This window comes from Cylas formicarius, unplaced genomic scaffold, assembly GCF_029955315.1.
Source record: "Cylas formicarius isolate icCylForm1 unplaced genomic scaffold, icCylForm1.1 PGA_scaffold_6__28_contigs__length_40554024, whole genome shotgun sequence".
Classification (NCBI taxonomy): Eukaryota; Metazoa; Arthropoda; class Insecta; order Coleoptera; family Brentidae; genus Cylas; species Cylas formicarius.
The window spans coordinates 35,558,649-35,571,550 of record NW_026844347.1 but is presented as its reverse complement, the minus strand read 5'-3'; the positions used below and the strand labels follow the sequence as shown (position 1 = coordinate 35,571,550).

The window sequence follows — 12,902 nt, the reverse complement described above, 5'->3', positions numbered from 1 at the left end:
CATGGTAACTCTCCGGTAGAAAATATGGTTATTTAATTTTAATGGCAGATAATTTTGCCTCTTTTATTCGTTGAGAAAATAAGAACCATCCATTATTCCGGCTGAAAGTGCTACCCCTGTTTAAATTACGTGCGTGACGTGACTTGTGTCACGTGATTCGATAAAAGACCAATGGCGAAGGCGCGTCGATTTTTAAATCGTTTAGGGTAAAAGTAATGAAACACGCCGCTTTCTATTACAAATTATTTTTATTAAAAAGTTAAGAAATTATAGCTAACTAAAACTGATATTAAATGTTCTTAAATATTATCATTCTCAAATATTTTGTAGTAGATGTTTCTATTTCTATCCGCGATAGGGAGTCGCAAACTGAACACAAATGTCGGATTTTATAGAGTATTTTACTGAACAGTGCGTCCAGAGGGAGTTGAGTCCGTCATATTGTTGGGTAAGACACAGTTTCAGCTACGATATGCTTATTTATTTAATGAGTTCTCGAAAACAAAACAATTCTATAAAATCAATGCTGTGTTTATACTCTAATTGCTACAATTACAATATACAGTTACACACTTGAGAAAATAAAATTACATAAAAAAGTGTTTTATATTATATAATAAAAAAAACACTCACAATCAGTCTGATTTAAAATCTTGCAGTTTTCTGATTTTGATCGCGACAATGTGATGTTACAAATCCGAATTACGAATTCACCTACTAGAAATTGTCCTAAAACTGAGGATACCACAGGGGAGGTTGGATGATATTCCGCTTCTGTGCCTCATTTCTGCTCTAAAAATTTTCCAATTGAACTTGTAGTATAAGGAAATGTCAGAGCAGAGTGTCTTACCAAATACATCTTCAATACGTTAAAAAATTGGTTTTAATTTACTTAGGCAAATTTTTCAGGAATAAGTAAAAATTTCTGACGAACAAGTCAGAATTTCTGACATAAGTAAATTGGAGACAGCAAAACTAACCAAAATATTATGGTTTCAAACATAAAGGGCGTTCAATAATTTAATTTATTCAGATTTATTTTTATTATTAAAGAAAGTTTTTATAACATAATAATAAAAATGGACAGTTGTGTTTTTTTTAATGAATTTGAACCTTATTTGGATATACAGGGCGCCAGTCTCACCATGTTATTTAGTTAAATCCAATCATATTGTTTTACCAGTCGAGTTCTAGTTGAAACGTGATGGATATCTGCAAGAATTTAAACAGCTCAGTTTTTTTTTCTATTTTTCTATAAATACTTAAAAGATGAAAAGGTGCAATAAAAAACATTATCCAACAATAACAATTTTTACTTATCACTCAAAAATTTGCCTAATTAAATTAAAATACTTTTTTTAGTTTTGTAAACAAAATGATTTTTTTCTTGCGGTACAATTGCTAACGAAAAATAAGTAAAAATAAAAAATCACGGTAGGCAAATAGTTTTTTGCATCGAATTGATGCAAGTTTCCACGGCTAGAAGTATTCAAAATCCAGAAATATCGAAATCAACTGATTTGGAATCATAGAATACGTACGTATTGAGGATGTAATTATGTATTCTTACGTCACCAGTACAGACGATGCCTATTTTACCCTATCAGTTAATGTCCTTTCACTTGGTCCATCGACAACCGCGCGTGGGCGTCAGACCTTAAAACTCTTAAACGAGCGTCGCGACGTTTTTCTATATATCACACTTAATTAATATAATGAAAAGGCGTTTCGTATGTACGGGATTAACGCCGCCCCTTCCAACAGCACAGCTTCGTCCACCACTTTTGCCGCTCGTACTGTCTGCGTTTCAACGCTACGATGATCGCTTGGTCGAAAGCCTCCTTTAGGTGGTTACACGTTTTAGCCGACGTCTCTACGTAAACGGCGTTCAGTCTTCTTGCTAAGTCTCTCGCTTTGTAGGGCGGTACCGGCAACTGGCCCTGGAGAAAAACAATTTCGCTTTAATTTATTAACATTGCGCGACCGCTAACGTTTCGTTGAAATAAACGTTCCGTGGTTAGTTTTAACGTTTGTGGTCTGTGGTAATATGTTATGGTCGTGGTTCAGAAAAAAGAAGAGTAGGTTATGTCGCGGTTAAAAACAAACGCTGGTCAATAAAAATAAACAATGGTAACGACAGCAAACTCTAAAATAGTTTAAGGTAAACCTGTATTTTAGGTACTTGACTAAATGGCACAGCTGCCACTTTGTCAAACTGTTATATTTCTTCGATTTAACCAGGAAATTATATAAAACGTTAAAATTATGGTCATTTAATTGTACTTGTTGTATGTTCGTAGCATTTGACGGTCTGAACAAACGACTTAATGGGTTTAAATTGGATCCTATGTTCAGTTTTAGACATATTGGTGCTTATAATTGGACCAGGGGGAATTTAAATAATTTTCCTGTAATTCTAACAATAGCCCATTATAAATACAAAAACTTTCATCAATCAAGATAATAGCTTATCAACGGGCCGTGAAAGCCTTAACCAATTTATCACCCTGTACATATTTGAAAAAATCCGGAAATGGATGTTATAACCCTAAACCTTCCACGATTACTGGTCCAAGAATGTATCTAAAAATTTTTAATTTGAAGGTTAATAATCTACTCTAGAAAAGAACAATTTTCTGGGTTTTTTAGATTTTTGTTTATAATTGGAAAACCCTGTATATAATCTAAAAAATGCCTGAAATAAATAAATGCACTATATCTTCCGCGTTTGTTGGTTAAATTATTTTGCTGATCGGGTGAATGGTTATGAAAAAAAACATGTTTTTCTGGAAGCCAAAATAACCAAAAAAAAAAATAAAAAATAAAAAAAAAATACTTTGCGCTACTTGATCGCACTCAACTTTAATGGTTTAAATGTGGGTCTTGACTTGTGCTTCTCTGCTAAATCTGAAGTTGGTAGCTGCATATTTAGGGCACCTACTATGTTTTATAATATTGGTGAAGGTAAAAACCTTAAATGCAAAAATGAAAACTATATTTTGGTGGAAAACAAATTTTCATTAAAAAAGAAACTCCATTTTGAATTTTTTGCCAATACTGGCCACACACTGTACATTTTTAAAAATTGTCAAGAATACAAGTTTATAGCATTGGGTCTTGCGGATCTTTTGCTACACAATTTTTTTAATCTCGTAAACCGTTTTCTAGAAATGATTTTTTTTTATGTCCATGCAAACGCGTTTTTTAAATTTTTTAAAATACTTGCCGACCTCCCAGTAATTTTTTCGATTTTTCGAAAGTAACAAGACTTAAGAATTTGGAGAATATTTGAATGACGGAAATGACAATTGAAGATTTGGCAAAGAAGCACGAAAAATTACTATAAAAAAACTATGGCTGAAGCAACTGGCAATTCCATCTACTATACAGGTACACCGCAGAAATACCTAATTTAATATTGCAGCATCAAAATAATATTTTAATAATTACTTGTCTCTTTAGGCTGTTTAACGTGTCCATATTGTTCACCAGATCGGTTTGGCATCCAACCAGAACCACCGGTGCATCTAATCGTGTAAGCTCGTCGGCCCATCGCGTACAAGCGGAGATGAAGGTACTAGGTCGTACCACCGAAAAGCACAGCATGAATACGTCGGTGTCGGGGTAGCATAATTGCCGCAGAGGTTCCAAATCGTCCTGCAAAAAATGTATTGTGACCGCAGTGTCTAGGAGGTCCCTTTGTTTTGATCTCTGCTAACGACTACACTATACATTGTTCTGTGGCTATAACCATGTTTGAACTTTGCTGTAACGATTTTTTTGTGTTTTTAACAGTGAGATAAGCATAAAGAACGAAATTAATTAAAAATATAAGGTAACAATAAATAAGTGAGTTTTAAATGGGATAATAGTGATCTTTAATTTTTCTTCTCAATTTTTAGATACAAACTTTGCCTAACCTTAAGCTTTGATCTAGAAGATTACATTGTACAAAAAAATGAACTATAAAATATAGTGGAACCAGAAATCTAGTGAACTTATTATTTTTCATTGCCATTAGAACCCAGCGAGTAGCCTCTACTCACATAGATACTAAAAAAAGGGATTTTTTTTACAAGCGGTAAAAAGGTGATTTTTCACACGAGATATTTTAAAAGCACCAAAGAATAGGAATTCTTTAGAGAGAGAAATTGCTTTTGTGACAAGTTGTACGGAATTTTTTACTATTACTATTACAATACGCCACAAAAAGTACCAGTTTTTGTTCGCAACATTCTGCATTCTCCGTCAGGATTAAATATACGAGCGCAGTGCCAAAATTTCCCCGCCTGAATATGAAAGAAACAAAGTAAAGTAACAATTTTTTATTATTTTTCAATATAATCCCCCTTAACTTCAATACATTTATTACATCTCTTCATTAACAACTCAGTCCCTTCAAAAAAATATTCTTTTGGTTTGTCTACAAAATGAGCTAAAACAGCCTCTTTTAACTCAACTTCGTCGTTAAACCGCCGTCCACGTAAGTCCTTTTTCAAATATTCAAACAAATAATAGTTGCTGGGGCCATATCTGGACTATAGGGAGGATGATCTATCTGTTGGAACCCACACTCTAAAATGGCAGCTTGTGCAACGCCAGCAGTATGGACAGGTGCATTATCGTGTAAAAGACGCACGCCTCTGGTCAGTTTTCCTCGACGTTTTACACGTATGCAGTCTCGCAATTTATGTAACAATGTTGCATAATATTTACCATTGACAGTGGTATTAGTTTCTTTAAAATCTATCAAAAGAATTCCTTCACAATCCCAAAAGATCGTGGCCATCACCTTTTTTGTTGACTGGCAGACTGTGAATTTTTTTGGAGGTGCTTCACCCTTACGACACCACTCCATTGATTCTTTTTTCGATAGAGGGTCATAATAGAGAACCATAGTTTCATCTCCCGTCACAATAGTTTCTATCACAGGCTTCGGTTCCGACTCACAGAGTTCCAAAAAAGACCGCGCACACTCGACACGGCGTTGTTTTTGAATAGCCGAAAGGTTTTTAGGAACCCATCTTGCACTAACCTTATGCATACCTAAATGATCATGCAGGATTCGACGAACACTTGTATCAGAAAGCTTAGTAATTTCTGAGATTTCCTGGACCTTTAAACGTCGATCACTCAATACCACCTCTTCCACAATCGCAACAATATCTTCCTTTATGACCTTCACTGGTCAACCAGTGAATCATCTTCAAGGGACTTCTGCCCCATTCGAAAACGTTTTGCCCATTCTTTGGCTACAGAATACGAAGGAGAACTTTGGCCGTAGGTGCACAACATCCAGCCTTTCTTTAATAATTTTAGGTGCTAACCCCTCTTTTGTCAAAAACTTTATGACTGCTCTATACTCAATTTGCGTTATGTGCGACATTTTTCGGACACGTCTTGTTTAGAATGCTGTCAATAAAAAACCATTTGACGCAAGACTTCAATTTTTTTTTCGCAGCCTACTAAGATACATATTTAAAACAAGACAAAGTGTTATCGTGATACTGGAGCTGCATCTATGTCGGGCCGGGAAATTTTGGCGTTAACCTCGTACCACAGAAGCATTGTCTCAAATAGAACAAACGATTAACTAACTTTTAAATCAAAATCTATATATATAATATATGTATATAACTATTGCAATAAACTTTTCCAAACTACGTCGGTAACACCGATAATTTTACTTGTGATTGTGAGTAATTATTTTTTATTTTGCACTTCAGTTGTTGTGAGATGCTGAATCTCAGCGGTAGTCAAGTAAAGATACATTTTTAATTAGATCGATATATCGCCGGTCGTATTATATTAAACATTTTTTGATAGGCCATATAGATATATAACTCTGGGCAAATAATAATTTGATTTAGATTAAATAATGACCACGTGCTTCAAAAATAAATATACATAATAACAGCAGCCGTTTAACACTACAGACTATTTGCTTAAAATGTCTGTCAAATTTGCATATGAAATTTGATGCGCAAATTTTCCAGATCCTGTTTTGACCAAGCAACCATTATAGAAAGGTAATTATCGTAAGTAAATAAATTCCATTATATATCCTGTGAATGAGTAAGTAAATATTTACAAACATTCTTTATGCGTCTATTAATTAAACTTGTGGGTTTCGATAAACGAGGTGTTTGTAATTATCGACTACGTGAGTTGTTGCAAAATTAGCCAAGAGCTTTTGTAAGCTTTTAATAAGAAGCTTTCAAACTCTCGTTTGACAGTTTTGAATAAACTATAACTGTTTATTTGCACATTTTGTAAAGGTTGATTGGAATATATAGTAGAAGATTGATTTTTTTCCCGATTCTAATTAATCAAAATCGGTTGAATTCGGTAATAACCGTGTATAGACCAGATAAATATCCATGCAATAACTTGAAATATTTCCCGATCGGTTCGCAACATTGGGATGTACTAAAATATCGTTTCGGCATCAGGGCGCCGTCCAGATTGACTCGATAAATTGTATAATGTCATTTGGATAACACCCTGTATATATACCAGGTGCCCCACTAAGGGAAACGAGATACCATCGACCACCAGAAAATGGTGGAAATCATTTACAACTTTCTGAAATGCTCAAAAGGGGGCGTAATTGCTGTCTTGAGTTTTGAAACTGGGCTTCTATAAGAATGTTTGCCTTAAAGGTGGTACAAATATTTTTCGTTTTTTCTTGAATAAATCTCAATATCTCCAAAAAAGCTTGACTCGTTTTCATAAACTTGGAGTGGCGTTTTCTCACATAATCGCAAAAATATTAGTTTAACCTACAATATAATTAAAAGAACTTGGCAGTGGTAATCTTGACAATTAGAAATGAATTGTTTCTATCAAGAAGGATATATTATTCATTGTTTAAAAAGTTTTAAACATTTTACTACTTAAATACGTCAATAATTAATAAAATTAGTCGCCAGCAACTTATTAGTGACAGAGTTAGTGATAAAACGTTATTTTTAATGAAAAAACAATCGTTTCTCTCAAAAGAGATATATTGTTTACTTTTTAAATAGTCAGAATTGACAAACGTCAAAATTCAAGGCGTGGGCAATATCTCCGAGAACATCCGATTGCTCCCAAACCTGTGCGCTTAAAATCCCGGAAATGTCCGAAGTGGCTCGGATCCGTGCGAAACGAAACTGACGTGGTAAAGTGACGTTTCCGGCACGCTACATCGGTGGGTAATTAGGTACTTTACAGACGGGAGTAGAAAAAATAGTTTTCCACATTTTGCTACTTAAATACGTCAATGGTTAATGAAATTAATCGCCAATTTGTGACAAAGTTTATAATAAAAAATAATTTTTAATGAAAAAATAAGTGGTAGTACTAAGCAGAGCCTGTCAAAAGATATTAATGACAGCTATAGCGAATTTGTTGGCATTCGAAGGAATTGCAAAGAAAGTTGTGAAGATGAATAATAACAATCTATTTTTTGACATTTTGACCTGTAAAGTAGACAATTTTCCCAAAATCAAACTTTTTTGTTTTGAGCGTTAAATTGATTTATTCAGATTTCAGGTTGGGATAATGATATTGAGATGCAGTTTTCACCGGGGTGTTAGGCGCCTACTTGACTATATAATGGCATAAAAAAGTCATATCGTTGAGATTATTGTTTTTGCGGATTTTTTTTTCGATTATGTCAGAAAACGCCACCTGGTGGCAAAGCAAGCAATCGCAGACGCGTCACTCATAGTCCCATTGATTGCCTGGGAAAAGTATTTTTTAACGCCTAACAATATGGAGATATGGATATTCACATTTGCAGAAATAGAGCTAGAAACAAAAATTATTTGAATTTGAAGTAGAAACCAAGTTTTAAAATTCAAGGTATAGTCTGTTGATAGATATAAGAAAGTGACCAATTGCTTTTGAATGGGATTATCCAAGGGTGGCCATTACTTAAAGTTTCGGAATTTAAATTCAGGTAAAATTGTGGTCCGTAATACAAAATAATTTTATACCTACCTGTGTTTAATATTCCTTGGTTTGGTATACTACTTAATTCAAGTTTATTAGTAATCATTCTTATTTCGTGTGTAATACAGCGTGTGTTGAATCGTGTGCGAATTATGCAAAATATGTGCGAGTCTAGTGTATCTTAGGAGATGCTCCCGCCCAAATGTAGAAAACACTATTCTATTGAGACTAAGGAAGTTATAAACAATGTTTATTTGAGTCTCATTGAACGTGGTGCCAGCAAGCAAGCATCTTTCGAAGAAACGGCCACATGGACGAAAATTCCAACATCAACTGTATGGAAAATTGGGAATAATTCCATTTCTGCGAGGAAAAAAAGAAGCGATGCTGACATTTTCTCGAGTGTAGATGAAATTGATCAAGATATAATACGGCGCAACATTTACCAGTTATAGGAGGAACAAAGCGTGCCTACCGTGTTAAATGTGGCAAAACTACCTTATGGAAGTGTATTCAACACATGGATTTTAGATTTAGATAAATATTGTTTAGTATCTTTCCTAACAAAACCCAAAATAATTAAATTCTAAGCAAAGTACGGACCTGTTCTGTCATATTTCATTCTTACAGCTTGCCCGGGTCTATCCTTAATTCGTATCAGTTGGTCACTTTCTTATATCTATGAATAGACTTTAACATTTACGTCCTCTTGTGGCGATAACAACAACTCAAAAACAATTTCCGGCATTTGAGAATATTTGTTTTCAAATTCCCAGGACCGTCCGTTTCCCTAATACTGTATCTTGTTACGCTTACTGGGACACCCGATATACCTAGTTTAACTCTCGGCATATAGTTACAATGACGAGAAAATAATTATCTTTCTGGGTTAAAACTCGTTCTTATAAGTAACACAAACGAACGACGAAGCGAACAAAGAACAATAAATAACTTCTTTACGGCGAGGATGAAATTGAAAATTAATTAAGAATCGGCGTTGTAAACATTATATGGGGCATTGCACAAAACGGTTTACGGGTTTCTGCCTGCCCGCTGTAAATTAACTGTGCATTATCGTTTTGTGTAGATAATTATGAGCGATCTCCCAGCTAATTACTTTTATGTAAGATTAAATTACGCCTTGTTGGGAGTCGCACCACAGGGGCGTACCGAAGTGCTTTTGCGACAGGTCATGTTAAATATATTTCGGCGATTCGATTAATTAATAATTGTGTTCCATACTTTTGTTATTACGCGCTAATTTTGAACACTCTTCGTCTCTTTTTGCAGTTACTTTTAAAATAAAAGTTTACTTCTCGTGTTAAGTCCTGTTAGTTTTCCGCTAGTTCTTATAGTCAATTTGAAACTTACTCGATTAAATTAAATTCCATCTGAATTACAAGGTAGCTAAAATAGTAAATAAAAAATGTTATTAATTAATATTGAAAATATTTTCCGACTTTTAGTTGGTGAAAAAAAAATCAGATATTTTAGCTTTAGGTACAAATTTCTGGAAATTATTTGATTGTTAGTAACATTTAAGAAAACCACCGAAAGCGATTATTCTTCATAAAAATTTCTGCACGTTCTAAAATCTAAAAAAAAAAAACGCTTCATGAAAATTATGTTCCAAAATTGACATAAAAATGCAACTTTTTTAGATCCGCTACCACACCACAGATGGCGCTAAAATTTGTCACGAACTCAACGAAAGTAACCCATCGGTTTTTAAACCCTTTGTTAAATTACGGAACATACGTCAATTAAGCCTTACTGAATAGTTTCTTATGATGCTATGTCAGCAGAAAAGGATTTCATTCCAAAAACATGCACATACTAAGTGGACTTGATGGAATAATAACTGATGCATTTATATGGTGATTGGTGATTGGAAACTCAATATGCTGCAGGAAAGCTCTACATATTTTCATTTTTTGCTCTTCCCTATGTATAATATGTGATACATCAATCATTGCTTTTGAATGAATAGGATAAAAGAGTTGCACACTTCAGGACTCATTTATTTTTATGCCAACCTATGTATTTCGACGTATATTTTATTTCTATTTGTTTCCTTCATTGGAGGTCAAAGAAATATATTTGTTGAAGAGAATTCAGAATATGTATTACGACCTCCGTCTCCGTCTTCACCACAGTTTTTCCTTATCAAGTGTCATTATTGGAGCAGAAAATAAAGAGCTCGTCCGTTTCGTGAAGGTATCGGAAACTTCCCAAATATAGGGGGCGCAAAGAGCTCGAAAATTAATTTGCCCAGGTTTAACACATCGCATCGTGTCAACTCGTAAAATGATGCCGGTGTCAAAATGACTAAACGACTCTGGTTCGTTTGTTTACATTGCCATTCGAGCTGCAAGGCCAAAAAGTCCGCGAAAGTGACTCACCGGAGCTTTTATATACGCCCGATGCTAAACGACAGGTTGAAAATATTATATGGGCGATACAATCGCATTAACCGTATACCGTTATAAATGCGCCAAGAAACAAAGAACTTACTGGTCGATCTATTTTAAGTAGCCGAACCGGAGAGTGCGGTGAGCAATAAGTTTCTTCGATGAATCATTCTCGCTGGCAAGATTCGTTACTACTCACGGTGCCATCCGGAATTAGAACTTGTTGCGCGTTTGGAAAAAAGCGACCGAAGAAAAAGAAGAGAAACGGACAAGATTTAATGCGGCCTGCGTGACGCACTCTCGACATTTGCGCACAAAAGGAAATTAAATTAACCCGCACTTTGAGTCACTTTGAGATTTGGAACGACAGGTCTTATTGGTTGAAAGCGAATTTTGCGTCATATTTTTTTATGACTTCAAAAGTACCTGTTTTTAACAGCACGGACGAGACCTCCTTTAATTGATATATTTTCTCTATAACTTGAAGCGCAAGGTCATTAAAACATCGTTAGAAAGAGAATCCCGGCAATGGTGGAGAGACAAAGACATAATAAGGAATTTCTTATAAGTCACAAAAGAAAGGAAACTGGAGTGGAGGAAAACACCAAATACCAAGAAAATGGGCCTATTAAGAGTGAGTCCTTTATAATAGAAGAAGATGAGAGTTAGATGAAGCTCTATCGATATGGAGAGACTTGCAATATCCTTTGGGACACAGCGACTGACAGACCAATTGTTAACTCTATCAAATTTGAATCTTAATGAAGTACAAGGTAATTCTGAACTCTAGTGGGGTTAAATTTAAGCTTTGACAAGTTCTGTTCTTGTTCAAGTTGTAACCAAAACTGAAAGCAAAATAAATAAGAACTAAAAGTTCAGATTTTCACGAAATTATATATTTTGACATGACAATTGTTTCGACAACACCATGTTGCTTTTTACCAATGACACCTATAATTGCAGATTCTGGATTTCGGCCAATAAGATCAATAAATTTGGATGTGGCAGTTTTAAAGCAGTATTTTTTCAAAATATGCCCAGATCCCAATCTAGTTTAAAAACATAGATATAAACATAGACACCACTCGGGTTTTTCTATTAGGTTGCCACATATGTTGTAATTTCGGGAAAATTTACACAAGTTTTCTAGTGGTTGGGCATTCTTGTCACAAAAACACAAAAAAGGTACGGAAATAATCACCAAACACCAGAAATGAAAATAAAAATGGCACAGACTGCTAGCATTCAGTCGGCGCCATTCAAGAAAAAATACGATAATGTCGCAACTTTATCAATTTGTCAACTCAACGAAAATATATTATAGCCACCTGCGGCACGTCAATTTTTATCAGTAGGGCCACCATAGTATCTTATAGCATTTGTAGCGGGTGTTTTTGTTAGTTTGACAGCACTGTCTTCTCCTCGGTCGTTCCGAGGTTATTTTGATTTGGAAATATCATGAATTTCGCTCAACGAATCTTAACTGGTTACTTCACTAGTTCAGTTGAACACAATGGGATCTAATTTTTGACGCCAAGTCAATAGCCAAAAAGAATCGAAATTTAGGAATATATCAAAAATTGAAAAATTAATAAAAAACAATCATCAAATTTACAAGTTTTCTGTATTCAAATTCAAACACGCATTTCGTACAAAAATTCATTTGATATAAAAAGATTAATAAGTACACTTATACAGAGTGCGTCAATATGACGTACTTCTAAGGAAGGCCAAATGGTGCAAATAAATGAGAACACATATGTCATTTATTCACACAAAATTTCTTAATTTTTCTATGGCATCTTCGGAAAAATTTCGTATCCAATTTTTTTTTTGTTTTTGCTTCTGGTTAATTTCTGCATTCCTAAAGTTTTCTCTACTGGAGGTCTAAAAATGTTTCGATTGTTGTTTAAAACATTTTTAAACTACCCAATTAAGAAGTTGTCAATTGATCGGTCCCAAAACTAGTTAGGGAAAAAAAAAACATTGTTATAAAAATAGGGGATTGTACCTTAGAAATTAAAAACAATGTTAGAAATTTAGGAGTTATTTTTGATAGTTCAATATTTCAAATTGTAGTCAACGTGTTTACGTCGGATTAACTCCCTTGTGCTCTCTATATTCAGTCATGGTGATATTTTCCACTGAATCTGGTTCACAGCAAATCCGGGTTCTAAATAATATATTTTTTTCTAAATAGGACACTCTCTATGTTCTCATTTATTCACACAAAATGTCTTAATTTTTCTATGGCATCTTCGGAAAAATTTCTTATCCAATTTTTTATTTTGTTCTTGCTTCTGGTTCATTTCTTCATTCCTAAAGTTTTCTGTACGGGAGGTCTAAAAATATTTCGAATTCTAGTGCCATTTATGGTACCTACGTACTAGGTGTGTTCAAAAAGTAAGGTGACTCTGATATTTTTCTTGTTATGTTGGTATGGTCTGTTCATAGATATAAGAAACTGACCAATTGCTTTTGAATGGGATTATCCAAGGGTGGTCATTAACATACAATGCAACAAGATTATTACCTAAAGTTTCGGAATTTAAA

At 34.3% G+C, this 12,902-nt stretch overlaps 1 protein-coding gene across 2 annotated transcripts in view; it reads right to left on the bottom strand.

The window, feature by feature from the left end:
- Positions 1-446: 446 nt before the first annotated feature.
- The window catches only part of LOC132702853 (cell division control protein 42 homolog), a 62,087-nt gene continuing 49,631 nt past the window's right edge, over positions 447-12,902 (bottom strand). Inside the window, exons 3-5 of one of the 2 annotated variants that reach the window (XR_009618972.1) lie at positions 3,451-3,657; positions 851-1,940; positions 447-792 (exon numbers count right to left, since the gene is read on the bottom strand). Coding sequence is in view for 1 of the 2 variants with exons in the window: in XM_060671688.1 (XP_060527671.1) it covers positions 1,743-1,940; positions 3,451-3,657 (405 nt within the window). In the remaining variant the exon portion in view is untranslated. Of the gene's footprint in view, positions 1,941-3,450; positions 3,658-12,902 lie in introns of both variants that reach the window. The other variant, XM_060671688.1, reaches the window with a different exon arrangement.